At 40.1% G+C, this 25019-nt stretch overlaps 3 protein-coding genes across 4 annotated transcripts; 2 read left to right on the top strand and 1 right to left on the bottom strand.

Annotated features, from left to right (window-relative positions):
• The first annotated feature begins 4094 nt into the window (after window positions 1-4094).
• LOC144712799 (uncharacterized) lies at window positions 4095-7876 on the top strand. The gene is made up of 5 exons (XM_078587122.1): window positions 4095-4471; window positions 5190-5335; window positions 6039-6315; window positions 6623-6895; window positions 7309-7876. Exons 1-5 carry the CDS (start codon window positions 4163-4165, stop codon window positions 7792-7794), a joined length of 1491 nt encoding a protein of 496 aa, XP_078443248.1. The 5' UTR covers window positions 4095-4162; the 3' UTR covers window positions 7795-7876.
• A 621-nt stretch (window positions 7877-8497) lies between these two features.
• Window positions 8498-12156, bottom strand: LOC144712800 (uncharacterized). Of its 2 annotated transcripts, XM_078587123.1 has the most exons (8): window positions 11668-12151; window positions 10544-10624; window positions 10404-10463; window positions 9381-9424; window positions 9249-9291; window positions 9095-9166; window positions 8909-9007; window positions 8498-8828 (listed from the first exon to the last, which is right to left on the bottom strand). In XM_078587123.1, the coding sequence occupies exons 1-8, from the start codon at window positions 12025-12027 to the stop codon at window positions 8709-8711; spliced, it is 879 nt and encodes a 292-aa protein (XP_078443249.1). In that variant the 5' UTR covers window positions 12028-12151; the 3' UTR covers window positions 8498-8708. The 2 variants fall into 2 exon arrangements, with proteins under 2 accessions (XP_078443249.1, XP_078443250.1); XM_078587124.1 differs by lacking the exon at window positions 8498-8828 and having other exon boundaries at window positions 8909-9013; window positions 11668-12156.
• Window positions 12157-20868: 8712 nt separating this feature from the next.
• LOC144713031 (Survival protein SurE-like phosphatase/nucleotidase) lies at window positions 20869-25019 on the top strand. The gene is made up of 10 exons (XM_078587513.1): window positions 20869-21299; window positions 21540-21634; window positions 21779-21846; window positions 21925-21968; window positions 22198-22275; window positions 22351-22504; window positions 24235-24384; window positions 24476-24589; window positions 24659-24706; window positions 24815-25019. Exons 1-10 carry the CDS (start codon window positions 21010-21012, stop codon window positions 24914-24916), a joined length of 1143 nt encoding a protein of 380 aa, XP_078443639.1. The 5' UTR covers window positions 20869-21009; the 3' UTR covers window positions 24917-25019.

Below are 25019 nucleotides of genomic sequence, written 5' to 3' on the forward strand. Positions count from 1 at the left end.
AGCTAAGATTAATTTGAATCCCATGATAAGGGATTCATAGGCTATAGTTAAAATATAGCTGTCCATACACAAGATTTCTTTGGTGTCTTGGGTCTCAGGTCTTACATGATGATGATGTGAATCTATTAGACTGGTGTCTAGGTATATACCACTCAGGGATTCATATGGATCAATTTTATGAACTCTATCCCTGAATAACACTTTTAATATGCTTCCTAATCAAACCTTAAAGTGACTTCATTGTAGAATGATATTTATACTTTAATATTCATTCTTACCCTAAAATACTATTTTTCATAATTCATCATTTTTAGGAGAATCATCAAGAGAATAAATTATTTGATGAATTAAATCATAATGTGATCAAAATGATGAGAATTATCATCAGAATGATTTTTAGAAAAAAATATCTAAAGGAGATAATAAATTTTATTTCAGAATGGTAGCACTCATATGATTACTAAAATGCATCATCATGATATTCATAATTTCTTCCATATGAATATGAACTCATCTCATTATTAGAATATAATTGAAAGTATTAAGTGATTCAGCTTACTCTGACGTCCTTAATTAAATAATTTCGGAAGTCAATTTTTTTGAGAATGGACATAAATCACAAATTCACTAACTACATGTCATCTACTCCACAGATACAGAAACAAATAGTAAACCGGAAATTAAGATTAATTTATGTCATTTTAAGGCTTATGATTTATACAAAAACATTTATACTTTTTATTCCAAACACAGAGCAAGGGTTGAATCTATAGAGAGAAAGCTTTTAATAAATAAAATTTTACTTTAAATTTATTTTAGGATTTTTATAAATACTATCAAATTTATAAAAATCAAAGCTAGAGAAAATTAATCCAAGATAACTCTATGATGATGAAAAATATTAATCCTATGTAATGCAATTTATCCTAATTTTATAGAATGAATTTAGAAAAATTGGTTAAATTCTAGCAAGAAATGATAAGCATGTCTATTTAAATACCTTAGCTGACGCTTCATCAGCATTGGGTGATAGTTGGTGTTGATGGACTGAATAGAGTGGAGAAGATTAACGAAATACCAGCACTGACTGCGGTGGAAATGGTGCTGATATGCACTAGTCAGAGGAGGGCGGAAATGATGCGAATTTACCATCAATAGTGAGTCAAAGATGGAGGGGATACACACCGACAAGTATCAGAGCCAGTGGTGAAAACCTAGGCTATCCTCAATTATCATTACCGAAGAAAATGATAAAAATATGTGTTAAAATGAAGAAGATCACACAAATCTAATTGTGAAATCCCCAATGGGACAAGTAATGCTTTCTACTCGTGAGTCTTGACCACATCATCACTCCTTCAATCATTCACTCCCAAAGTGTAAGAATGAACCCAAACAAGATTTTAAATGAGAAAATCACTTTTTTGAATCTAATTATTAACAAAACTTAAGGGTGCCTTTTAAAAAATAATGGAGTGCCCTATTTGCATACCGAAGAGTATGGATGCATAGAGGGGTGAGAGCTAGAGCTACCCTCAAAATTTCAGCACAGAACTCTTTTTAGATCGTTAGATATCACGATTTTGAAGTTGATTTTCTCTCTTCTCTCTTCACTGTCTGAACATTTGAGATTTTACATGACCGTCTGATTTTCTCTCTTCTCCTTGATTCATGAGGCAGATTGCCAACATGGTACAATTTTTTTGAAAAACTGGAAAAATCACAATTATATATTCTAAAGTGTAAACTTATTTTGTTAATGAATTTCATGTCAAAAAATCTTCAAGATTATATAAATCAGAAAAAAATCATAATATCATTCTCTAAATATAATAAAAACCCATAAAGACTTAAATAAATCCAAAATTATATTTTTGGACTTTTAAAATTATTTTACTTTTGAATTTATTGTTAGGAAATTTTGACAAAAAATAGTATAGTATATTTAAGCTTAAAATGTTTTATTAAATTTTAAGGATGAAATCTTGATTTTTTTCCCCAAATTTATGGTATGCATGAAAAATATCCCATCATTTATGATGATCAGTGTACACGAAGAATGTGCTGAATTGAGTGATGATATTTCATGCCACCCGTTATACCAAAATCTATGGCATAAGCAGTGATGCATAAGGAGCTTGTAAATATAGTTTGCATTTTAGAAAAATATTTTTATTATATCTTATTTCACCATAAATCTTTGTGTTTACGGTACTCTGGTTAATATCCCAATATGAACTCTGATATTCTGGGCCCTAAAAATATGTGTGAATCATGTTCTAAGTTCAAACAAAATAGAAGGAATCTTTCAAATTTATGTGCATAATGTTCAAAATCTTCAGGATGATTCAAGTTTTGAACAGGTAAAATCTCATTAAATTAGAGGACATGCGGTTGCAGCCATAACATCTAATGGGAACTAAGATCCTGTAATTCACCCTGGGTTTTTAAAGTATATAAAAAAATGAATGGTATTTGTGTGTTTATATCTATGTAGATTCTGTCAACCCAAACGGTTAAAAAACAGGAAAAGTGACTGACAAGAAGTTTAAAGACTATCCACTTGTCCTGTACAGTACATATCCAGAAAGGGGGCAATTCATGATGGGTGACCATGTGGGAAGGTTGTTGACAAGACTCCACCAGTCCGAAAACTAGATAGATCATACAATGCACTAATATACCACTCCACAAGTAAAATCCCTTGTAAAAATGAATATCTTCAAGGAACCCAGAAAATTACAAAACATAAATCTAAAGAGGAAAGGATGCAATTCACGATGGGTAACCACGGTGTAAATTTGTCGATAGGACTGCAGCAGACTGAAAACTAGATAGATCACACTCAATGTACTAATATACAACTTCACAAGTAAAAGCCCGTGAAAATGAGTATCTTCAAGGAATCCACAAAATTTCAAAACAGAAGTCTAAAGGACGTAAGGAAGTTTGTTGACAGGACTCCAGCAGACCTAGACCCATATAGATCACAAAATGTAGTAATATACCTCCTTCACAAGTAAAAGCTCTTGGAAAAAAATGAGTATCTTCAAAGAAACCCAGAAATTTTCAAAATGCAAGTCTAAAGAGAAAAGGAAGTAGTTCAAGATGACTCTAGCAGACCAAACACTAGATAGATAATAGATGTACTAATGTACCACTTCACAAATAAAAGCTCTAGGAAAAATGAGTATCTTCAAGGAACCCACAAAATTTCAAAACAAATGTCTAAAGAGGAAGGGAAGCGATTCAGGATGGGTGACTGCATGGGAAGTTTATTGACAGGACTCTGGAAGACTGAAAACTAGACAGATCACAATGTACTAATGCACCACTTCACAAGTAAAAACTATGGGTAAAAGAGAGTATCTCCAAGGAACCCAGGAAAATTTCAAAACAAAAGTCTAAAGAGGAAAGGAAGCAATTCAACAGGACTCCACCAGACCTAAAAACTAGATAGATAATAAAATGCGCAAACACACCACTTCACTAGCAAAAACTCTGGGCAAAAATGAGTATCTCCAAGGAACCCAGGAAAATTTCAAAACAAATGTCTAAAAGAGGAAATGAAGCAATTTAACAGGACTCCACCAGACCTAAAAACTAGATAGATCGTAAAACGTACAAATACACCAATTGACAAGTAAAATCTCTGGGCAAAAATTAGCATCTCCAAGGAACCCAGGAAAAGTTCAAAACAAAAGTCTAATGAGGAATGGAAGCAATTGAACAGGACTCCACCAGACCTAAAAACTAGACAAATCATAAAATGCACAATACACCACTTGACAAGTAAAATCTCAGGGCAAAAATGAGTATTCTCCAAGGAACCCAGGAAAAAGTTCAAAACAAAAGTCTAAAGAGGAAATGAAGCAATTTAACAGGACTCCACCAGACCTAAAAACTAGATAGATAATAAAATGCACAAACATACCACTTCACAAGCAAAAACTCTGGGCAAAAATGAGTATCTCCAAGGAACCCAGATAAGTTCCTAATTAATGTCTAAAGAGGAAATCACCAAAACTTTCTAATTAATGTCTAGCTTACCCAAAACTCCTTTATAATCTAAGACAAATGTAACAAATGTCTACATATTTGAGACTACAGAGGCTCCTCCGATCGTCGTCTAGCTCGAGCTTCGGCCTGCAAGGCGATCGCGATGGGGGCGTCGGAAAACCCTAGGAGGAGGGTCGTGCTGGTGCTAATCGACGGGCTGGGCGACGTCTCCTTGCCGAGGCTGGGCCAGAGGACTCCTCTCCAGGCCGCCCGGCTGCCGAGCTTGGACGCCATCGCCGCGGCCGGCGTGAACGGGCTCATGGACCCCGTCGAACCGGGCCTTGCCTGCGGCAGCGACACCGCCCATCTCTCCCTTCTCGGCTACGATCCAAGAGTTTACTACCGCGGGCGAGGCGCCTTCGAGTCCATGGGCGCCGGCCTCGCCATGTCCCCCGGCGACATCGCCTTCAAGGTCGTCTACCTTCATCTTTCATCCTTATCTTTCCGGAAAACAGTGTGAAATCCTTCGCGCCGTCTTTGATCTTCATCCTGCCATGTCTTAGAAGATTTGCTCAATTATCGACACTGCATAGAGAAGGATTGTGCATTCTCTTTCATTGAATTTGGATTTATCTGTGTGGGATGAATATGGCGAATCGATATGTCATTGATTTCGGATGAATTTCAGGAAGATCAGTGAAAATGGTAAAATTGGTCTGAGCTAACACCATATTGTTAATGTGAGGCACTTGAAGAATTTTATGAGATTGAAATGATCTGGGTGTTCATGTGTCTTGTTCTTTAAGTAACTTTGCGACGGTAATATGAGATTTTGAATGACACCATATTGTTAATATGGTGTTATCGGTAATAACACCATATTGTTAATGTGAGGCACTTGAAGAATTTTATGAGATTGAAATGATATGGGTGTTCATGTGTCTTTTTCTTTAAGAAATTTTGAATGGTTGTGGTTTTTTGTTGAATTTTGTTGCAGTATAACTTTGCGACGGTAATATGAGATTTTGAATGACACCATATTGTTAATATGGTGTTATCGGTAATAACACCATATTATTAATGTGAGGCACTCGAAGAATTTTATGAAATTGAAATGATATGGGTGTTCATATGTCTTGTTTTTTAAGAAATTTTGAATGGTTGTGGTTTTTTGTTGAATTTTGTTGCAGTCTAACTTTGCGACGTTAGATGAAAAGACTGGGATTGTGACCAGCCGGAGGGCGGACCGGCACTTTGAGGAGGAAGGCCCTGTTTTATGTGAATCTCTGGATGGGATTAAGCTCCCTTCTTTCCCACAGTATCAAGTGAGGGTCAGGTAGGCAGACCTTTCTTATCCCACGTTGCCCTGAAAATTTCCTTGGTGACAAAAGAAGTAGAAAAATAATTGGCCGGTGTAAATAATTGGACGATCATATATAGCTAAAATGTATAGATATAGATTACATGTATAGTTGAATTGAGAGATAGATGGATGAAGGGATGCGTTTACAGGGTTAATGGGCACATAATGGTTGACTGGTAATCAGAAAAAAAGTACAAATCCATTGCTAGGGTAGAAAAACCACTGACAGGTAATAGACAGATGGATAGATAGATAAATACTTTCATAATTAGATAGAGAGATGGATAGGTCAATTGGACAAGCGTATGGAAGGCATAAAATGATAGATTAAATGTAGAGATGGATGCATGGTTGCATCAACAGGTCCGAGAGGCATATTATAGTCGACAGATGGACAGAAAAGTGCAAATTGATTGAAAAACAAACAGAAGGCAGAAAAACAAACAGATAGAAATTAGACAAGTAGATAGAGAGGTGGATAGATGAATGGATGCATTGCGAGAGAGACTATCAGATAGATAAATACATGGGTGGATGGATAGAGGGAGAGAGAGATACCTCCAGCAGTAAAATTCTCTGAAGCCAAAAGGAAACTCGTAGAAAAGGGTTAAGAGGAAAAGGGTAAGATATTTATTATCTTGGTTTTCTTATCCCTGAAATTGTACTGCGTCCACAGATATGCCACAGAGCACAGATGTGGTGTGGTGGTGAAGGGTCCAAACCTGAGTGGAAACATCTCTGGCACAGACCCTCTCAAAGACAACCGACCTCTTCTGCAAGCCGCCGCCCTCGACGACTCCGAAGAGGCCAAAAACACAGCAGCCGTGGTCAATCAACTCTCTGAGGAGATGTCTAAGCTTCTCATCGCCCATCCCCTCAACCATAAACGAGCCGCAGAGGGTAAAACCATTGCCAATGTTGTCCTTCTCCGAGGATGCGGAATCAGAATTGAGGTCAGTCTGTGATGACAACCAAAGATCCGAACCGTCCACTCAATCTATTACAAATCACCCAAATTAAGCATTGACCCAGAGTATTCCCTGGAAGAAAAAAAGAACATCAAAGCTATCTCTTGCCTTGATGACGATGAGGAAGAGCTGCCCTCATCATCGTCTGTGTCTAGGATGACGGATGAAACAGTCATTGCCATCCAAGCCACAGAAGAATGACGAGGTGGTTATTGACTCGTCATCTGAAAGAGTAAAAGTAAAGAAAGTGAAAGCAAACCCTGCTTGATTTGATATTTGCCTTTTGTTTAAGGTACCATCTTTTGTGGAGAAACATGGGTTGAGGCCATGCATGGTGGCTCCCACTAAAATCATAGCTGGCTTGGGCCTATCCCTGGGCATTGACATTCTTGAAGCACCTGGGGCCACTGGAGACTACCGCACTCTTCTCACCTCCAAGTCAACAGCCATTGCCCAAGCTCTCTCAGCTCCTCTGCAGCCGTGTCCACGTGTCTTTGTGCCGGGAGAGGACGAGTTAAAGCCCGGCTTCTCCGATGGATATGACTTTGGATTCCTTCACATCAAGGTAAAATGATCAATGGCATCTTTTCCTTTATCAGTTGCGCGTAGGATGGCTTTGCATGTCTTGACGATGTTCACAGCATACGATAGTGTTGACAGACGTTTGATTATTTGACAATGACACCATCAACGTCAAGGGGCGTTGATGTCAGTGTCAACTGTCCGTCCTCGTCAATGTCAACTACGTTGATTGATGTTGACGATAACAGAATTTGCCGGGTAGACAAATCCAGTCAACGTCGACATCATTGTCATCGACAGTAACCATTATCAATGTCAACGACTACATCAACCACCCCAAAAAGTGTCAATATTCTTGACAACGATGGGGGCAATATCGATGACGGTTGACGGATCCTAGTTGTGTATGTGGGATATTCATTCTAAGTCACATTATTTATCCGGTGCTTACCTCAGGCTGTGGATGATGCGGGCCATGACAAGGCTAGCTTGTACAAAGTCCGGGCCCTGGAAGCCGTGGACAGGGCGATAAGTCAGCTAGCAAAGTTCTTGTGGACAGCTGAATCTTCGGGGAGATTCGAGTATTATCTCTGTGTCACTGGAGATCACTCCACCCCTGTTGAGTATGGAGACCACAGCTTCGAGCCGGTTCCCTTCGCTCTGTGCCGTTTAGAGGACTTCGTCGGTGCCACCGGCGGCGAGGTGGCTGTGATGACCACCTCTCTTGATTGCTTCTCTCTTCCTTCTGTCAATGCTGGGGAAGAATTGGGAGAAGGTGGGCTGCTATTGCCTGCAGATCTGGGAGAGGAAAAGAAATCGTTTTCTTTCGACTCTGTTGGTGAGTTCAACGAGTTAGCTGCGGCCAGGGGCTGCCTTGGGCGATTCCCAGGGAGCGAGATGATGGGGGTGATTAAGAAATTCATGAAACAGAAAAATGAATAGACTGTGAATGAGCAATGTGGTGGTATGTAATAGTACATTGATCCTAAAAAAATAGGGCTTTTGCTGCCGAGATTCTGATTTATTCTCGTATATTTTACTGTTTTTTCAGGCCAGGTTGATATTCTTGTGGAAGCAAGAAATTTGTGATCTTTAAAAATGAATGGATTGTCGAGGAAGAAAAATTCGGTGGTTTAGTGATCATTTATCCTATTTTTTATGGGACCTTTGATGATGAGAATCTGAACATCTGCAGAGAATAAATCTACCCTTTTTATACTGTCTTTTCTATCAAACTTTGCAGTCTCATTGGAGAAAGAAATTTATGGAACAGAAAAATGAATAATTTGCAGGTACATTGATCCTAAAAAATTAGGACCGAAGAAGCAATGCCACTCGATTATTATCAAACTGACTGCAATCTCTTTGTTTCCTTGAACTAGATCACCAGAGCGCCTTCTACTTCTATTAGGCCATGAAATAGATCAGAATCATTCTCATCAAATCCAAATGAAGTAATACCATGTTCTTCATTGGGCCCAGGTGGAGACCAAAAATCTTGAGCAACCAATCCCGCAAAACAACTCAAAAGGTTAAGTATCATTAATTTCTTACGAAAGATAAATTATGGAAAAGTAAATAGATAGGAATGGAAAATGTTGTGATTTATTGTAGATCGATCCTAAAAACATAGGACCTTTGCTGCTGAGAATCAGAATATTGGCCAAGAATAAATCTCCGTTTCTATACAATACAGCCTGTTCTAGTTGCAGTCTCTTGGGAGCAACTAATAACTGAAACAGGAAAATGAACAATTATGGGTGGAAAATGTGGTGATTTGTTATACATTGATCCAAAATAGGTAGGACCTTCACTGCTGAGAATCGGAATATTGGCCCAAATTAAAACTTCATTTTTTATACTGCCTTTTCTAGCCATCTGGGCAGTCTCAGAGAGGCGTTCATGCCAAGTTTAGAGAGGAAGATTCCATAGAGAATGTGAAGTAGGAAAACCAGGATTCCACAGTTGATCATAAGCTGGTCACAATGAGAAAAACTTGATCAGATCTTACTCACGAAAGATCCAAAGTGGAACAAGGTTGTAACAAGATATTTACCAGGATCCCAAAAGTAACGTAGATTGCGTTCATGCTGGGGGCACTGATGCCGACTGACGCACACATGAATGCAATCGTTGCGTGCATGTTGATGGTGATCTAGATCTCAATAAATATACGATTTTACCAATCACATAAGATAAATGTACTTTTTTTACCAAAACATTTAGAGGGTTTATTTCATACCAAGGCTAGGATGTTTTCTCTGATCAGGAAAGAACTAATTAGGACAAAACCCACCGCGCCCAGGGCTCTAACCTGCAAAATTTATCAGAAATTAGGAAAAAAAGTGAATTCTAAAAACAAAAAAGACAATGTGTGCAACGTTGACAGGCAGTACAAGTGAGCATATCGCGATTGAGAGACCCCAGCTTGTCTGCATTCTGAGAGACAAGCAACGACCCTATCAGAATTCATAATTAATAATAAAGCTATAAAGAAAGCAGTAGAAGACGAAGGTAAGGCAGCCCACCTCCAAAGAGAACCCATGGCTAATCCAAGAAATCCATGCAAAAGCTGCAAGGTAGGGAAAATTTTAACATAGACGAATCCAGGACTGTAGAAAAGCCGCTTCTTGTTTAGGAATATTATTTCTAGAATTTTCTTTGTATAAAGACAATACAAGAGGTGGGGCAATAAAGATAGGGCACCATCTAGTTCCTCTGATAGGATCCTTGATAGAATCCTCAACCTATTTAGGGGTAGTTTTGTCATGTTAGCCCATAGGGGCATTTCAGTCATTTGGCAATTATGTATTTCCTTTAAAGAGGGACGCCCTTAATTTAGGAGGCCAACGAAGAAAGAAGAAGTCTCTTGTCTCCCCTCTCCAAGTCTAGGTTTGGTCTCCCTCTCTCCCTCAACGATCCCCTGCCCTCGTGATCGTCTCTTCTTCACCGCGTCTTCAGGCGGCTCGTCCTCGGCCGATCCCTACCCCCTCTGCTCGTCCTCCTCTCCAATCCTTCCCGTTTCACCTCTCTACCCCAGGAATTTCTACCTCTCCTCGTCCTCTACCATCCTTCCGATACGAGCCTAGATCCAGGTTCGTCAAGTCCTATCATCCTCCCTCTTGTTTCTTGACACGTTCCTGCCAAGGAACACATCGTGAACGAAGAGGATGGAGAAGGACTTGACGGAATGGACGACGCCGAGGAGGACGAGGACACAGGGGAAGTGGCTGAGTAGGCATCGCCAATGGGGTAGAGAGCAGACAGAGTGGACTTCGCCAGTGAGATCAAAATTACCAAAGCGAAAGACTTAATCAGACTTCATGCCCTGCCCTCCAGTGAGGAGGGCTAATATTTTTAAAGGGAAATGTGAAGAAAAAAATGCTCCTACGGAATAGATCGTAATATTTCTGCACTCGATCTCCTCCCCCATGGAACTTAACAGCTGAAAATCATTTTTTTCCATATTTCTCTTAGTTTTTTGTAACCAAAATCACAAATATACAGATGCTAATCATAATAAAAATATCATAGAAGAATACTCTGCGTACCAGATAAGTAGAAGCTTTCACTGGACCAGCCAATGTGAGCAATAAAACTGCGGTGGCAATCTAGTGGCGTTTCAAGATAGTAATTAATAAAAAAAATTATTCCGAAAAGAACAAGAGAATGAGGGTGGGCAGAAAAAAACCATTGTTTTCCTCCCAGCTGCGAGACCCCATCTCATTGACGAAATCACTATAGGCAGTGCGAAGAAAGAGCCAATATAATTCTGCAGATATAAGGTTCAATTCAGATGAGAGAGGTAAACGGTTTAAACACAAAAAAAACATTTTAAAAAACTTCCAATAGAGAAAATTCTCGTTTACAAGCTCAGTTACAAAATTCTCAAATTACAAGGCCATCCCATCGCACTCATAAATTGATACGGTCATATCTTGAACAACGATTTGATCCACAATGAGAATGCCAATTCCGTATCAAGAAACATGTAGCAGTTCAAGAACATCCAGATAGAGAGATACAGATCAAGAACGAGGGAGGTGAGAGATTGGTTAACTAGAAAGAGAAAGAGAGTTAAGATATGGAGATGCCATGGGGGAGATCCCCCCTTCTGGTCAGCAGGCCCGATCCTGCTGTACGGCCCAATGGTTGCTATGCATTTATCATATATTTATAGAAGAATAGGGATACTATTTCATATAGAGAGGCAATAGGGGAGTCAATTATTCTACAGAGCATGTAACTTTATTCAAATTTCCAAATTATAACATAAGAAACGGGGATTCTAAAACATGTTTTAGCTTTATAATTGAAAATACAAAGGAATAAGAAAAAGTTTGGATCTTGAGAGGTGGGCCAATAAATTCAGGTGTTGACTACCAGAGAACAAAGCAACGCGAACAGCACATTAAGTAAAACCAATTATTCAACCAGACCAGGTATATTTCCAAATTATAACAAAAGAAACAAAGATTCAAAAAACTGATTTTCAATTTACAATTGAAAAGAAAAAAAGAGGTTTCAGATACAGTTTGGGTTCTGGAAGATGGGACAATAAATACAGAGAACAAAACGAAGATCAGCCCTTCAACCACCAATGGAGAGTCGTCAAGGAAATTCATGATTTCATTATTTAACCAGAGCAGGCAAGTTCTATTCATACCATATTTCTCCAATTCATGATTTCATTACATAACCAAACAGAAAAAAAAAGTGTAAGACAAGATCAGGAAGCTGAAGAAATACATGTGAATGTATTAAAATCCCGGCGAAATTGAAGCCCAAACTAGTGAAAGCATTCCATCAGCTGACCTCAATGGCGAGCGAATTCCCCAAGAGGTAGGCTAGGGCAGAGACTGAAGCAAACATGGCGCACTCCACCAGCCGCAGCGTCTTCTTAAAAGTCTCCCCATCCCGCCCCAAATCAGCGGACTCAAATCGAAGCTCAGCGCCATCCCTTAGCACATTCTCAACCAATTCCTTCTCAGAAACATCTTCCTGGCCCTTACCGAGCGAAACCGACGGTCTTCGAAGGCGATAATTGAGTAGCCGGGGCGTTCCTCGAGGGGGAAGAAATCGAGACAGCGAAGAAATTGAAGAACGGCGAGAATTGGAGGATGAAGGGAGGGACGTGGGCGGGGGATTCGAGCCGAGTAGACGCAGAAAACTCATGCCAGCAGCACAGCGAGGAGACGAGGTTTAGGAATCGGGCGATGAGCAGACGACCATCTTCTTCTTCTTCTTCTTCCTCTTCCTCTTCTTCTTCTTCTTGAGCTTGGTTAAGCAGCAGTTTACTGTTTCTTTTTCTGTTATCACTAATCGAGGGTAGAATTTTCTTAATTACAAAGGTCGGCAGTTCTAAAGATTGGAATCTATATAATTCGATTGCAAGATTCGACTTTGGTCGAATTTTTTTTGGATGTATTCGATTTCTATATAGGGGTGGCCGCGAGGTTTGAAGTCGGTTGAGTGTGTGACCATAGGCCTAAATGGAATGGCTCAGACGTGACGGGACAGATGACGAGTGGTGATACAGGAAAGTGTGACTCCAAGTTTGTCGCGGCTCTAGTTCTGTCACGCGTCCTTGCATTTTGACAAAACCCGTCACAATTTTGTAACGGGTCATGGGCCTGCACATTCCATCCTCATCTTGGGGACGTGATAATCTCAATTTTAGGGTTTTAACTTGTCGTCGGTAATTGAGATTATTCAATGGATATATATACCAGTACTCACTTAGGAATATTTGGCTAGTGATGAGTATGCATCATCTACATAGGGAACGATGACTAGGGATTCAATATTCTCACTATAGTGATTATCTATATGAGAAGAGATAATGACGAGAAGATAACAGGCAAGATGGTGATATCGAGTCAAAGATTGTAGATAGTTGTAATTCATACTTGAAATTAGCAAAGAAAAGAGGAAATGAAAGAAGAATGATGTGAAGCGTTACATGAGTGAATTACAGAACGTGTTGGATATGATAATTATCGAGTGAGTGAATTATATGATGATAGAGAGACGAGATTATGGGGTTGTGGAGGTCGTGTGACAATGAAAGATTATCGTAGTATCGAATTATGCGACTGACGATGTTGGGACAAAGCAACGTAAGGCGAAGATGCATACCATAGATCCTTGTGTTTCGCCAGGATCACGGCGATTTTTAAGTGCCGGTGAGCTCCCCCTCTTCTCTACTTCTTCCCACACACCCAAGGCACCGAGAACACACTTGATGGATCTCAAAAACTCACTATCTTTCAATTATCCCACATGAGTAGGAAGCAAGTTCAATAATAAATTTCGCAGTAATCCAGGTCTCCATTTGTTTATCCGAGGGTATGGATAAAAAGAGGGAGGGGAGACAAAGCAATCCAGAAAATTTCACCTCAATTGAACCCGTACATCGTCAGATATCACAATTTGAATTTGGAGCAATCTTAGCCCTTAACTTTTTCTCTCCTCGTCATCGTCACTAATGCTTCTTCTTTTTCCATTTTGGTTGAGCTGTCAAATTGTCCATCTTCCATGTCGCCTCGTCTTTCGCGCTTGCACCTTCAAAGCTGTCACATGTACCTACAGGGGAAAAAGACAAAACAACACTTTTTATTATTACTTTATTATTCCGTAATGTGGAATCATGTCGTCGGGGCGCCAAGTCATGAAATATTATTCCCTTCTTCTCTTTTTATGCGAATGACGTACTGACATGTGTCATTCATGTCAAAGAAAAAGGGAAGATTTCCTTGTCAATGTCTGATGCGGCACATGTTTCAGCGACGCACGACAGCATTTTTTGTTTTTTTCTCTTTTTTAATGATTTGCGGTGGTACACGAACGCGCCACATGTACCATCGCAACTTTTGACTTTTATTTTATTATTATTTTTAGATTTTGCTTTCTCAATTCTCAGTAGCATTTATTGCGAGAAAAATGGCTCTTTTTTCATTAGGCTACATAGCCCCCTGCAACAAAACATGCGATCTGCGATTCCATGATTGTGCCTTTTCGCAATGATTAGTGCAGCTAATCATTGTGGAAGTGTGTGATTGGTCGCCATTCGACATATCAAATGGTGAGGCGACCACATTTTAAATCCAAAAAAATTTTAATAAATTAATTTAAAATGAATTCTAAGTCATAAAATATAATAAATATATATTTCAACTTTGAAAATTCATATCTCTTTGAATATGTCCAAAAACATTGTAAAAAATATATTCTGCATGGTAAAATTAATTTCTCTCAGAATATGACATCAGAAAAATCTTAAAAAATTCACTTAAATCCACAAAAATCAGAATATCAATCTTATATTAGATTTAAGTCTCTTAATCTTGATAACACACATATTTAATTATTTTAATGCATAAAACATGTAAATATCATAGAATTAAACTTCTAATTTGTTTGTTATGAGACCACCACCCTGTCACATGTGATCAAAGGACACGTGAGTATTTTTTACAGGTCTCTCTCTCTATTTCTCTCCCTCTTATTTCTCAAGGTCTCTCACTCCCTCTTATTTCTCTTGGTCTCTCTCTCCCTCTAATTTTTCTAGGTAGGTCTTTCCCTCTCATTTCTCTTGGTCTCTCTCTCCCCCGTATCTCTCTCATTCTCTCCCTCCCCGTCTTATTTCTCTCTGTCTCTCTCTGTCCGTCTTATATATCTGGGTGTTTCTCTCTCCCTCTTCTATCTCTCTGTCTCACTCTCGCTATCTTATTTATCTGGGTGTTTCTCTCTCCCTCTTCTCTCTCTGTCACTCTTTCTCTCCACACTTTCTGTTTCCTCTCTCTCTCTTGGTCTTCTATTTCTCTCCTTTCTCTGTCCCTCATCTCATTCTCCATCTCTCTTTATCTATCTCCATCTTCTCTCTCTCTTTCATCTCGGTCACCATTATCATCTGTAACTGTCGTCCCGTCATGTCACATGTCCAAGACCCTTTGTCGTCGTCACACCCCTATAAAATGTCAATCATCAGTGTCATGTCACCCATCACGCCTCTGTCACCATGACGGAGGATGTTTGCCATTCCCTAGCAGCAAGTAAGAGAGCAAGGAATGAGAGGGAGAGAGATATGTGCAACACGATAGAGAGGAGAGAGATGATCAAGGAGTGAGAGAGAAACACGAGAAATGAGAGGGAGAGATAAGAGATGGATCATCAACAGGAGAGTGAGAGATAAGAGAGAGATCAGAAACAGGAGGAGAGAGAGAGAGAGAAGCAGCAAGAGTTCAACGAGAAACAAGAGATAGAAAGAAGAGAGAGATGAGCAACAAGAGAGTATGAGAGATGAGGAACAATGGAGAGACGAGAAACAACAGAGAGAGAGATGAGGGACAAGGGAGAGACAAGAAACAACAAGGATACAGATGAGAAACATGAGAGAAATGAGAAATGATAGAGAGAGAAGAGAGAGATAAGCAACAAGAGAGAGACAGTAAATGACGTCGAGAGAAAGAGGAGAGAGATGAGCAAAAAACAAAGTGATGAAAAAAAACGAGAATCAATCAACTAGAGAGATACAAGAAATGACAGAGAGAGAAGAGCAACAATGGAGCCAAATGTTCCCAAAAGTAGTTATATAACCAGGTATTGTTAATGGAATCAAAGCATAACGGAATGGATGCCTAAGGCATCCTTGTTATTGACACGGTTTCAGTGTGGCTCAAGATATAGGAACACTTCTCTTCATGAACCTAACTCAACAAGGCTAAAAGATCAGTGGAGATCATTGGTGATTATCTTGGCACCTTCATTGTAGAGCCAGTGATTATCTTGGCACCTTCATTGTAGAGCCAATTTTAATTCATAAAAATTGTCTTAAAATTTTATAATAATTGGGAAATTAGTAATTCGAATTAATCTGATCTTATAATTAAAACTATCCTATCTTGAGTGTTTTGACTGAAAATATTTAAAATCAAAATTAATTTTTTACTTAATTTTGATTAATTAAAAACATAATTAAGTATAATTAAGGTTTATTAATTGCAGAATTAATTCATTCTTGAATTAATTTATTAAAAATTGGATATAAATTCTTTCTTGTTGCCTCCTTGTGGTTCGACCCCTTGCTTGCTCTATACACTGTATTTAGTGATTAAGGGTATTTATAAATTTTATTGCATAAGTCTAAAAACCCAATCAACGACGTATTTACACATCATTTTTAGGCTTATGAGGGCGAAGGGGAAATATGTGGAGAGAGAGGAAAATATGGTCATATTTATAGGGTGAAATGGAGAAAATCATTAGACGAAGTCATTACATCAAAATGGGACTGTTTTCCGTATTTCATGCAGTTGTTACATGCTCAGAATGATACTAGCTAATTCAAATAATAGGAGGGGTTATGTCTGACATTGATTAAGTGGGAGTTAACTTAAATCATGTTGGTTCCTCTTAGAGGGAATGTGTCTCCCTATGATTGACTAAAAGTGAAATATATTACTTTTCTCTATGTATGTCAAAAGGGTATGTTGCATTTTAAGTCATAGAGTTCAAATATTACTCTGTATCTTCTAGAGCACTAGGTGTTGTTTGGCACCTTATGGGATGGAAACTTAACCTATCGTTGGGTTAATTGATCCTTGATTAATTCAGTGATACATAAATAGTGTTAATTAACAAGATTGTGAAATTATTTTTATCAGGACATTGAAAATATCAGCTACATTTATGCATTTGACCCTTTAGGCCCATGTATCTATCTAGTTAAGAAACTTATTAGCCAACCATATTAATTAATTATATTCTCATATAAATTAATTAATCAAGGAGTATTTTAACCCTATCACTAGGATCCTTTTCTTACTTGTGGGGTGATAAGATACACCTCACACACTGTTACATATATAGTAGTATTTGAACTCTCTTATGGAACCTTTACCATCATCGATTACAACATATTCATGAAAATAAATGCGGCTCGAAAACCAATCACATGTTCCATATCTCGTTCTATATTCATTACGAGAACATATTCACTAAATGCAAGTGTGATGCTCACAATGAAGTCCATGAATATATGAACAGACTTAATGATTATAATGAGATCGTAAGATGAAGATCATAAGTTTTTAAGCATGTGTTCTAAATATTCCTATTTGAAGGATACTCAAGAAGGACATCAAGGTATCTAGATGGAATAACACTATCTAGTTTCACTCATATGATGAGTATGGCCGGTCCCGTAGCCATTAGAGTGGAGACACTAAATATAGATTGTGGGTGCTCTTTAGTGGAAAGAGTTCACTGAATTAACCTATACAAATCCTTTAATGGCATAATACCACTGTTAATCAGGTTGATTCACGTCATGGTTGTGTAAGTGGTCCTTAGACTTGAGACACCAAAGACGTCTTGTGGATGGACATTTGTACTTTAACTATGGCCAACGAGTCTCTAATCATGGGATTCTAAATGGTCTTAGTTTGGGTACATCAAGAAGCTCATGAAGACAATCGAGTGGTCAAGAAGGGATCGCCCACCCTCAATATAAGAGGTGAAGCTCAAGGAAGACGATGCGATGAAGTCTTTGGCCAAGGCAGTGAAATATCGGAGAAGAGTTCTCCGATGATTTCTAAATGCATCAGTACTAACTCAAATGACCGATTAGGGTTTGACAGTTGACCATACCCTAAGTCGTCCATGGAGCGTCAAGTGGATGAGGAACTATACATACATGGTAACCGATGATAAACAAATTCCATGAGTGAGTCAATACACACTCCTTTGTATCTTCTAGAACACAAGGTGTAGTTTGGCACCCTGTGGATTGGAGATTCAACCTATCAATTAGGTTAAATAGATCCGACATTAATTAATCTATATGACGATATTATTAATTAATTTGGAAGGCCAATAAATGTTATTGGGCAAGTGGAGTCATTAACTAGACTGATACATGGGCCTAGAGGGTCAGACACAAATGGTCATTTGGACGTCAAAAAATATTTTCTTAAGTTTTGGGTATTTTTCATGAAAAGTACCCACTTAGTATAAATAGGGGAAGGCCCTGAACAAAATTCACCCGTGCCAGATTTTTTTAGGGGCTGATGGAGAGCGCCAGCCTGAGATCGCTGCCACGTCTTTGAAGTCATCAACATCGTCATCGTCTACCCCTGTCGGCTCACGTCCCACCGGACCGGCATGCCAAGGTGCAAGCACAGGTGCTCGGGTTCAAATCCCCCGAGGGAGAAGCATGTCTGTATCCTTCCCGTATTTTGATTTCATCTTTCCTTCGTTGATTTCATCTTCGTCATCGTCTTATCATCTACGTCTTTGTCATCGCCTTCGTCGATTTTTTTTTTTGTCATTGCCATCTATCATCAAATTGTTTCTTTTATTATTGTTCTATGGAGGGTCCTTGTGTTAATGGACCCTCCATGTTGGACCCTTTAGAATGGGTTAATGGAACCTCTTCTAAAGGGCCCATCATGGCCCTCTATAAGGCCATGATGGACATTCGCCAAATCTAGATTTGGTTTTATCATTGTGGAAGTTACGTTCCTTTCCAGATCTCACCAGGAAGAAGAGGGGGAAGGAGAGGAAGAGGAAGAAGAAGGGGAGGGAAGAAGTGACGAGGAAATTCCGAGTGTTTCCATTGTCATAATGTCAGCCGAGGGCTAGCCCTTCCAACGCCGTTCTTCACTGCCGGGTATAGTGAACCGACGCCCTACCTCTGCCTAATCACGTAGAGGTGCAACGTCCACCCCACTGCACAACGCTCAGCCCACGATCGTAGAGTCGGTCAACCTCCACAGCACCGTCACTCATCTGTGACGCCTGTTGACTGCGTAGCCACATCGTGTCCACCACGCGGTCGAGCGATGATGTTATGTGTTACTCCACATGGTGGACCGGGACGCCAGTCTTTCGCGTGGACATCCCACCCGCGCGACCGTGTTAGCGCCTCCGTCGCACACTGCCAAGATCATCCAAACTCTCCCAAGCGATCTAGTGTGAGTTCTTGATGCTTGCTTGAGCGCTCGCCGCGACCCCACGATCCAGCATCAACATCTTTCCGTGTTGACCTATGGTCGCCTCAACCGGCGCCATATATCTGCCCTTGACCGTAGCCCATCGTGCTTGGCTACCGCGTTGAACGTCCACGACGGCTGGGTCATCGGGCTCTCACACGCCTGGTCAACTAAGGCGTTCCATCTTGGGAACGCCCTATGAGGTCAACCATTGTGCTTACGATGTGCGGATTGCTTCACCACTGACCCCGTGGCGCTCTCTACTCATTCCCATCAGCCGAACGTGACCTTCCAGATGAACCCCGCAATAGTCAGTCGGTCTCCTCGTACATCAGTCTATTGCATTGTTTGTACGGTGACCTCAGTCACGCGTGCATAGCAGATCGTGATCGCCATCCAGAACCTGTCCACATGTGACCCTGGGGCATCACTCATCAACAAGACGTGCAACTGCGATTTGCTCCACGGTCAACAGAACCCTCCTCGTGGCAGCCGAGCCATTGATCCCGACTGGGCCGAGACTGCGCCACGAGTTGTCCAGCCTCATGCGTCCCAATTGTTCAGGCGAGTGCCCCAAACTGTAGTGCTCGCTACTACACCAAGCCACCGAGTTGTGTCCACCGGACTCGACTGCTGCACGAGCCGCTTAGTGCTGCACGACACTGTCGCCACTCAAGCCAAGTCGTGCCCGACCACGGCATGCCATAGCCTACTTGCCTGTATCGGCCCGTGCTTGAAGAAAACGCCGACGACAAACGCCGCCACCGACGAGATCCGTTGTTCCCTTTGCTCGTCAATTATATTATGTCTTTCGGTATATTTTTGGCTGCACTCCACCACGCTCGGGTTAGTTTAGGTGAGAGAAATTTATCGAGAAAACTACGCGTCGAGTGATTTATTAGGTACAGGTCGAGCCCGTCCGTTACGTGCGAGCGTCAACGTAATTATTCCGTTCGACGTCGTAGTCACCATCGTCGCTCCGACGAGGGTCAGAAGATCATCGTCACCGGTTATCCATCCCCGGAGCTTGGAGCTTGGCGAATCCCTACGAGTTGGACCTACACGTACACTCCCCCTAGGACCTTGAGCTCACGTAGTTACATTTCTCCTTACGGAATTTATCCTTCGGATGACGTCTTCGACGACATTTGGCATCATATTGGTATCAGAGCATCGTCTCGATACCCGACCAGACGATGTCATCGACAACGTCTGGCATCAAAAACCTTCCCCTTTTTCTCCCTTCTCCCCACACCTCTGATCCTCTCCCAATGCGATTCGGACGCCATGATGACAATGATGGAGGTTGAACAGAGCTTGTCTAGGCAAAGGAGGAGGTTTGATGATCTAAGGATCGCGTGGATACATCTAGAGCCTGCACACATGAACAACTTGACTTGTCTCACACCAGGATTCAAGAAATTACATATGCGATCTATGCATAGGGGCTTCATTTCATGATTTTCTGGACAACTTGATGTCCATCTTGAGTACCCAATAAATAGAAATAATTAGATTCCATGCTTGAAGACTACTGATCTCTGCAATAAGATATTGTCACAATTCACTGAATCATTGTGCACATTTATAGACTTCATTATAAACATCACATGAGAATAATACTAAACAAATATTAATTTGAATCAAAATAAATAAATCATGGTGGCCACACAATATCCATTAGGGTATGTGCTTCTATCTATTTGCTTTTAGTTGTCTTTCCTATGAGCCAATTTTTTTATATCATGTTAAGTTAGGTTGACCCGATTAAAGGCCTGGGTCAAGCCTGACCAATATATGCATTAGTTTTTCTATTTGCAGACTTGCAATTAAGTAAATTCAACCCCAATATATGCATCGCAAAATATTTATATAAAACTATAGCATTTTCTTGACTGAAATAAAATTTATGCACGGGTAAATATCTCTACTGTCGATTTTTCCCTTGATACAATTCCTAAATTTTAAAAAAGAAAAATCCTATTTCATTGATACGACGCGCGGTGAAATCACGCGCGGTGAGATTATCCGCGCCTGTTCCTGCAACGATCAAAAACGAATTTGCAACATCCTCTTCATCTTCGTCATTCATCCTCTTCATTTGATCGATCGGACGAGGTAGAAATTCAACTCCAGATCGCGAGGAGTGAAGAAATCCCTCATCATGAGGGCAAGTTCGACGTCGGTAAGGACCAGCAATCTGCCTCCGTCGCTCATCGCGAATCTTGAGAATGTTCTGAGAGGAAGAAATGAGCGTGAAGAGGTGCCTCAGCCCGCGCCGGAACCGTCTTCTGGTTCTGCCGATCCAGCTAAGAGAACTGCTTTGATCGCTGAACCGAAACCTATCGTTCTTGTGACAAATGGTGACGGCATCGACGGTCCAGGTTTGATCCCTCTGATCGAGGCCCTTGCCAAGGCGGACCTGTTCGAGATCCACGTCTGTGTGCCGGAATCGTAATGTCTTTTCTCTTATTAATTATCATCTGTCGATGAATTATTTCTTTTTACCTCTGAATTTGGCCGTTCTGGTGTATTGTGTTATTTAGTGTATGCGTCGAATGCTGTATTTTGAATTTTTTTGTTTACCTAATCGTGTCGCTGGCCGCGTTTATCTCTTTCGGTAGCTTCATCTTCTCGTTATGATTTGCGCGCGAAAGTGGTGGTTTTGTTTAATGATGATTGAATTAACGGCAGGGATAAATCTCTATCCGGACATTCTGTTAGCGTCAGGGAAACGGTCATTGCGAGTTCCGTGGCGATCAACTGTGCCTCAGGTTTTGAAATTTCCGGTATGATTACATTCGATACCTGATTTTTCTGTCGGAGAGGAGTCTTCTAACTTTTCTACTCCAATGATACGCTTTTTCTTTATTGTAAATGTCAGATTTTCTGTGCTCAAACCCCTTTTGTACCATCTTTGCCGCATTGAACAGGCACTCCGGTGGACTGTATCTCTCTAGCGTTGTCTGGAGCCCTTTTTGGCTTCTCAAAACCGACACTGGTAAGTTTTTTTAATTAATTGGATTAATCTGCAACAAATTTCGATCATGATCTTGACGTAGAGGCTCGAACAAATCAGGTTATCAGTGGAATTAGCAAGGGATCTAGTTGCCCCAATCATTTGTGAGTACTTGTAACCATCTTACTCTTCCCACGGATTGAACTACTGTCGCTTATTAATTTATTTCCGAGAACCCTTTAGTAAATTGTAGAAACATTCCTTAGATAACCGTTAGAGGTACCTCTTTCTTATTTATCTTGAATTTCTATCATATTTTCCGTCGAAAATGATATATTTATCATAGTTTTCCATCATATTGCCCGTCCAAGCTTCTGTCTCTCTTCTTTGCAGATTATATTCGGGCACACTTTCTGCTGCTCGGGAAGCTTCAATGAGTGGAATACCTTCTCTTTCAATATCCCTGAACTGGTCTGGCCATGTTTTTTAGACTTCTGTACATTCATCCGTCTTGTTCTCACATTAGAAACCTTTTTGCTTTTTCAGGAAGAAAGATGAAAGCCGTGACAGTGATTTCCAAGCTGCAGCAGATTGTTGTTTACCCTTAATTATTGCTCTAATAAGAGACGTAGACAAGGGTGTTATACCCAATGGCTGCTTCCTTAATATTGATGTTCCTACTTCCCCGAAAGCATTCAAGGTACGGTTTGAACACATTTACTTCAGAAATTCCTATTCCTTGTATCGTCGGAAGCTCATATTTTCTGGCTCAATGTGCCTCAAACTTAAGAAACTATGAATAGAAATAATATCCTTGAAATATTAGCTTTGAGGGGAAAAAGGACTTTTTGGATATCATCTTCCTTGGTTTGTCGTAATCACTTTTCTCTTTATTAATGTTATTCTTTTTAAAACTTTCCAACCTAGTCCTGAAGGACCATTGAAATTTTGTCTCTATGTCACTGAATGCATCAAAAGAGAATTGAATCTGTAGGAATATTTTCTTAGTATCTGAAGCTACAATTTTTTTCTTTGAATTTTATTTTGTGCTACATGTTTCAGCTAATCCTCTAGTATATAAGGGCATCTGTTGTCACTTCCATTAAGGTTAACAGTAGGTTCTGGGAGAATTTGTTTCTTCTTGTGAGAAGGATCTACTACCTGTCAGAAAAACCTGATAATTTACCTCGGGTTATTTCGATATCTTATCGGAAGCACCTGAACTGATAGATTTCATTGTCTAGTTGACAGCTTGACAACTTCTTTCATGACAATGCTGGACACTTGCAGAATGAAAGAGGTGCTGCCTGGATCTCCTCGAGGTTTCTGCCATGGGGCTACATTCATTGACTTGTTGAATGTGGTGAACGCTTTGAATTAGTTTTTTTTTTAAACAAAACGCTTTGAATTAGTCAGGAGAAAAAAGAATCTTGCTAGCTCTATCTTTTTCTGCCATCTGATCCCGTGTATAAGTCATGGAGGGCAGAATAACCCATAATTTGATAGGATCCTCATCGTATCTAGAGGCATTTTGTCTTTTTCAGCGCACAACGTACATTTTCATAGCTTCTCTCCACTATCTCCTAAATAAATGTAATGCTCGATAGAGGAGGGTAGAGAATTTTCATTTGAATGCTTGGGTTCTCTCCATCTCTCCCTGGTCGTGACCGTTTCATTATACCCGCCTGTGCTGAAGATCTTTACTGGCATCCTCCATCCATTCCATGTGAAGATCTAATTTCTCGAACGTTCTCTCTCTCTCTCTCTCTCTCTCTCTCTAATCTTTCTATTTCCTTGAACTTGGTGCAAAAGACATTCGAAACTGATATATATTCCTATTCAAGAAGGTTACATCTTGAAATCATTCGGACAAAACGAGGGTTGTATCATAATGCAATGTTGAGTATTGGATACAGCTCCCCCCTTAGATTACCGTTGTTCTTCTGGACATGAAGTGAATGAAGAATTTACCCATGGCTCTCTGTAAATGTTGTTTGAGGAAGAGGGGGGGGGGCGACATTATGAATAGGCAAGGGGCCATGAAAATGATTCTAGTTGAGCTAAAAATGTACATAAAATATGGAAATATATTTGAGTGAAAGCCACATTTCACCAGAGCAGTAGTCGAGGTTTCATCATTCCCAGTTTTGGATGTTGGATCAATCGGGATGGATTAAGTCGCATTACTAATCAGATGATTCCTTCAGTTTATGTTGCTGGGCCTTTTAATTGGATCACAGTGGACGTCTCAAAAATGTAAAAGTTTCAGCGAGATGTGTGTATGTTTTGAAAGGCAATATAAAAAGTTTGGTGATTCTAAGTTAGACTTTATTATTTATGTCTCTTTTGATGATCCATGTTTATTTTTCAAAAACTTGATATGACAGAAATGACTACTTCTTTTCTGTTTTTTATGTTTTCTTTATTCAGGGTTTCAAAGCCAACCGCCTAGGCATATGGAAGCCCACTCTGAGCTGGCAGGCTGTGTCAGGATACAAGCCTCCAGCTGGCCAGTTTATGTCCAAGCATCAAAGCCTTGGCATACAACTTGCGCAGCTTGGCCGAGATGCATCTGCCGCGGTCCAAAACTCATATCATATACTTTTTTTTTAGGCGCTAGATATTTTTTTTCCTTTTACAATTTAGACAAAGCCTTTTAATTGAATTTCAGGGAGCTGCTCGGCGCTTTAATACCCACAGAGAAACTGTGGAAGTAGAATCAGTCGCAGCTGCCGGGAAGTCAGATTCCCAGAGTGGAAAGATCAAGAAACACTTTAGGCTGGAGGTATTAACAATACTCATATTATATTTTAAGAACTCTGGGATGCATATGTAATCATCTTGTTAACAACAGGTTCAAGAAAAAGATCATGAGGGAAATGAAGACCTAGAAAATGGCTTTGTGAGTATACTCTTTCATTTATTGTGAAAATTTCCCTCTTGGTCTCTCATCTTACCCGTGTGTATTCTCCATCTCTCTCTCTCTCTCTATCGTTTTCTCTTCTGGCAGGTTACTGTGACGCCCATCTATTTGGCTTCTCATCTCGAACCTGATTCTTCAATTACATCTCTCTCAGAGTGGCTGTCCAATGCGCTATCAAACCAATTATGATCCAACTGAGTTCTTGCCATTGTCATATCTACTTGTTCACATGATTGGATATGGAACTATTTTACACATTTTATTTACCACTGTTTGTTTCTCCTTGGTTGCA

This window comes from Wolffia australiana, chromosome 15, assembly GCF_029677425.1.
Source record: "Wolffia australiana isolate 7733 chromosome 15, ASM2967742v1".
Lineage (NCBI taxonomy): Eukaryota > Viridiplantae > Streptophyta > Magnoliopsida > Alismatales > Araceae > Wolffia > Wolffia australiana.

Bases quoted from the DNA above. Each gene is read 5' to 3' on its own strand.
- LOC144712800 (XM_078587123.1), bottom strand. From the start codon at position 12,027: ATGAGTTTTCTGCGTCTACTCGGCTCGAATCCCCCGCCCACGTCCCTC. The intron at 9,425-10,403 runs GTACGCAGAGTA...CCTACCTTGCAG, and splicing joins TGAAAGCTTCTACTTATCTG to CTTTTGCATGGATTTCTTGG. The intron at 8,829-8,908 runs GTAAATATCTTG...CATTGTGACCAG, and splicing joins ACGTTACTTTTGGGATCCTG to CTTATGATCAACTGTGGAAT.
- LOC144712799 (XM_078587122.1), top strand. From the start codon at position 4,163: ATGGGGGCGTCGGAAAACCCTAGGAGGAGGGTCGTGCTGGTGCTAATC. The intron at 6,316-6,622 runs GTCAGTCTGTGA...CTTTTGTTTAAG, and splicing joins GATGCGGAATCAGAATTGAG to GTACCATCTTTTGTGGAGAA. The intron at 6,896-7,308 runs GTAAAATGATCA...TGCTTACCTCAG, and splicing joins TTGGATTCCTTCACATCAAG to GCTGTGGATGATGCGGGCCA.
- LOC144713031 (XM_078587513.1), top strand. From the start codon at position 21,010: ATGAGGGCAAGTTCGACGTCGGTAAGGACCAGCAATCTGCCTCCGTCG. The intron at 21,969-22,197 runs GTGAGTACTTGT...TCTTCTTTGCAG, and splicing joins TCTAGTTGCCCCAATCATTT to ATTATATTCGGGCACACTTT. The intron at 24,385-24,475 runs GTCCAAAACTCA...ATTGAATTTCAG, and splicing joins GCCGAGATGCATCTGCCGCG to GGAGCTGCTCGGCGCTTTAA.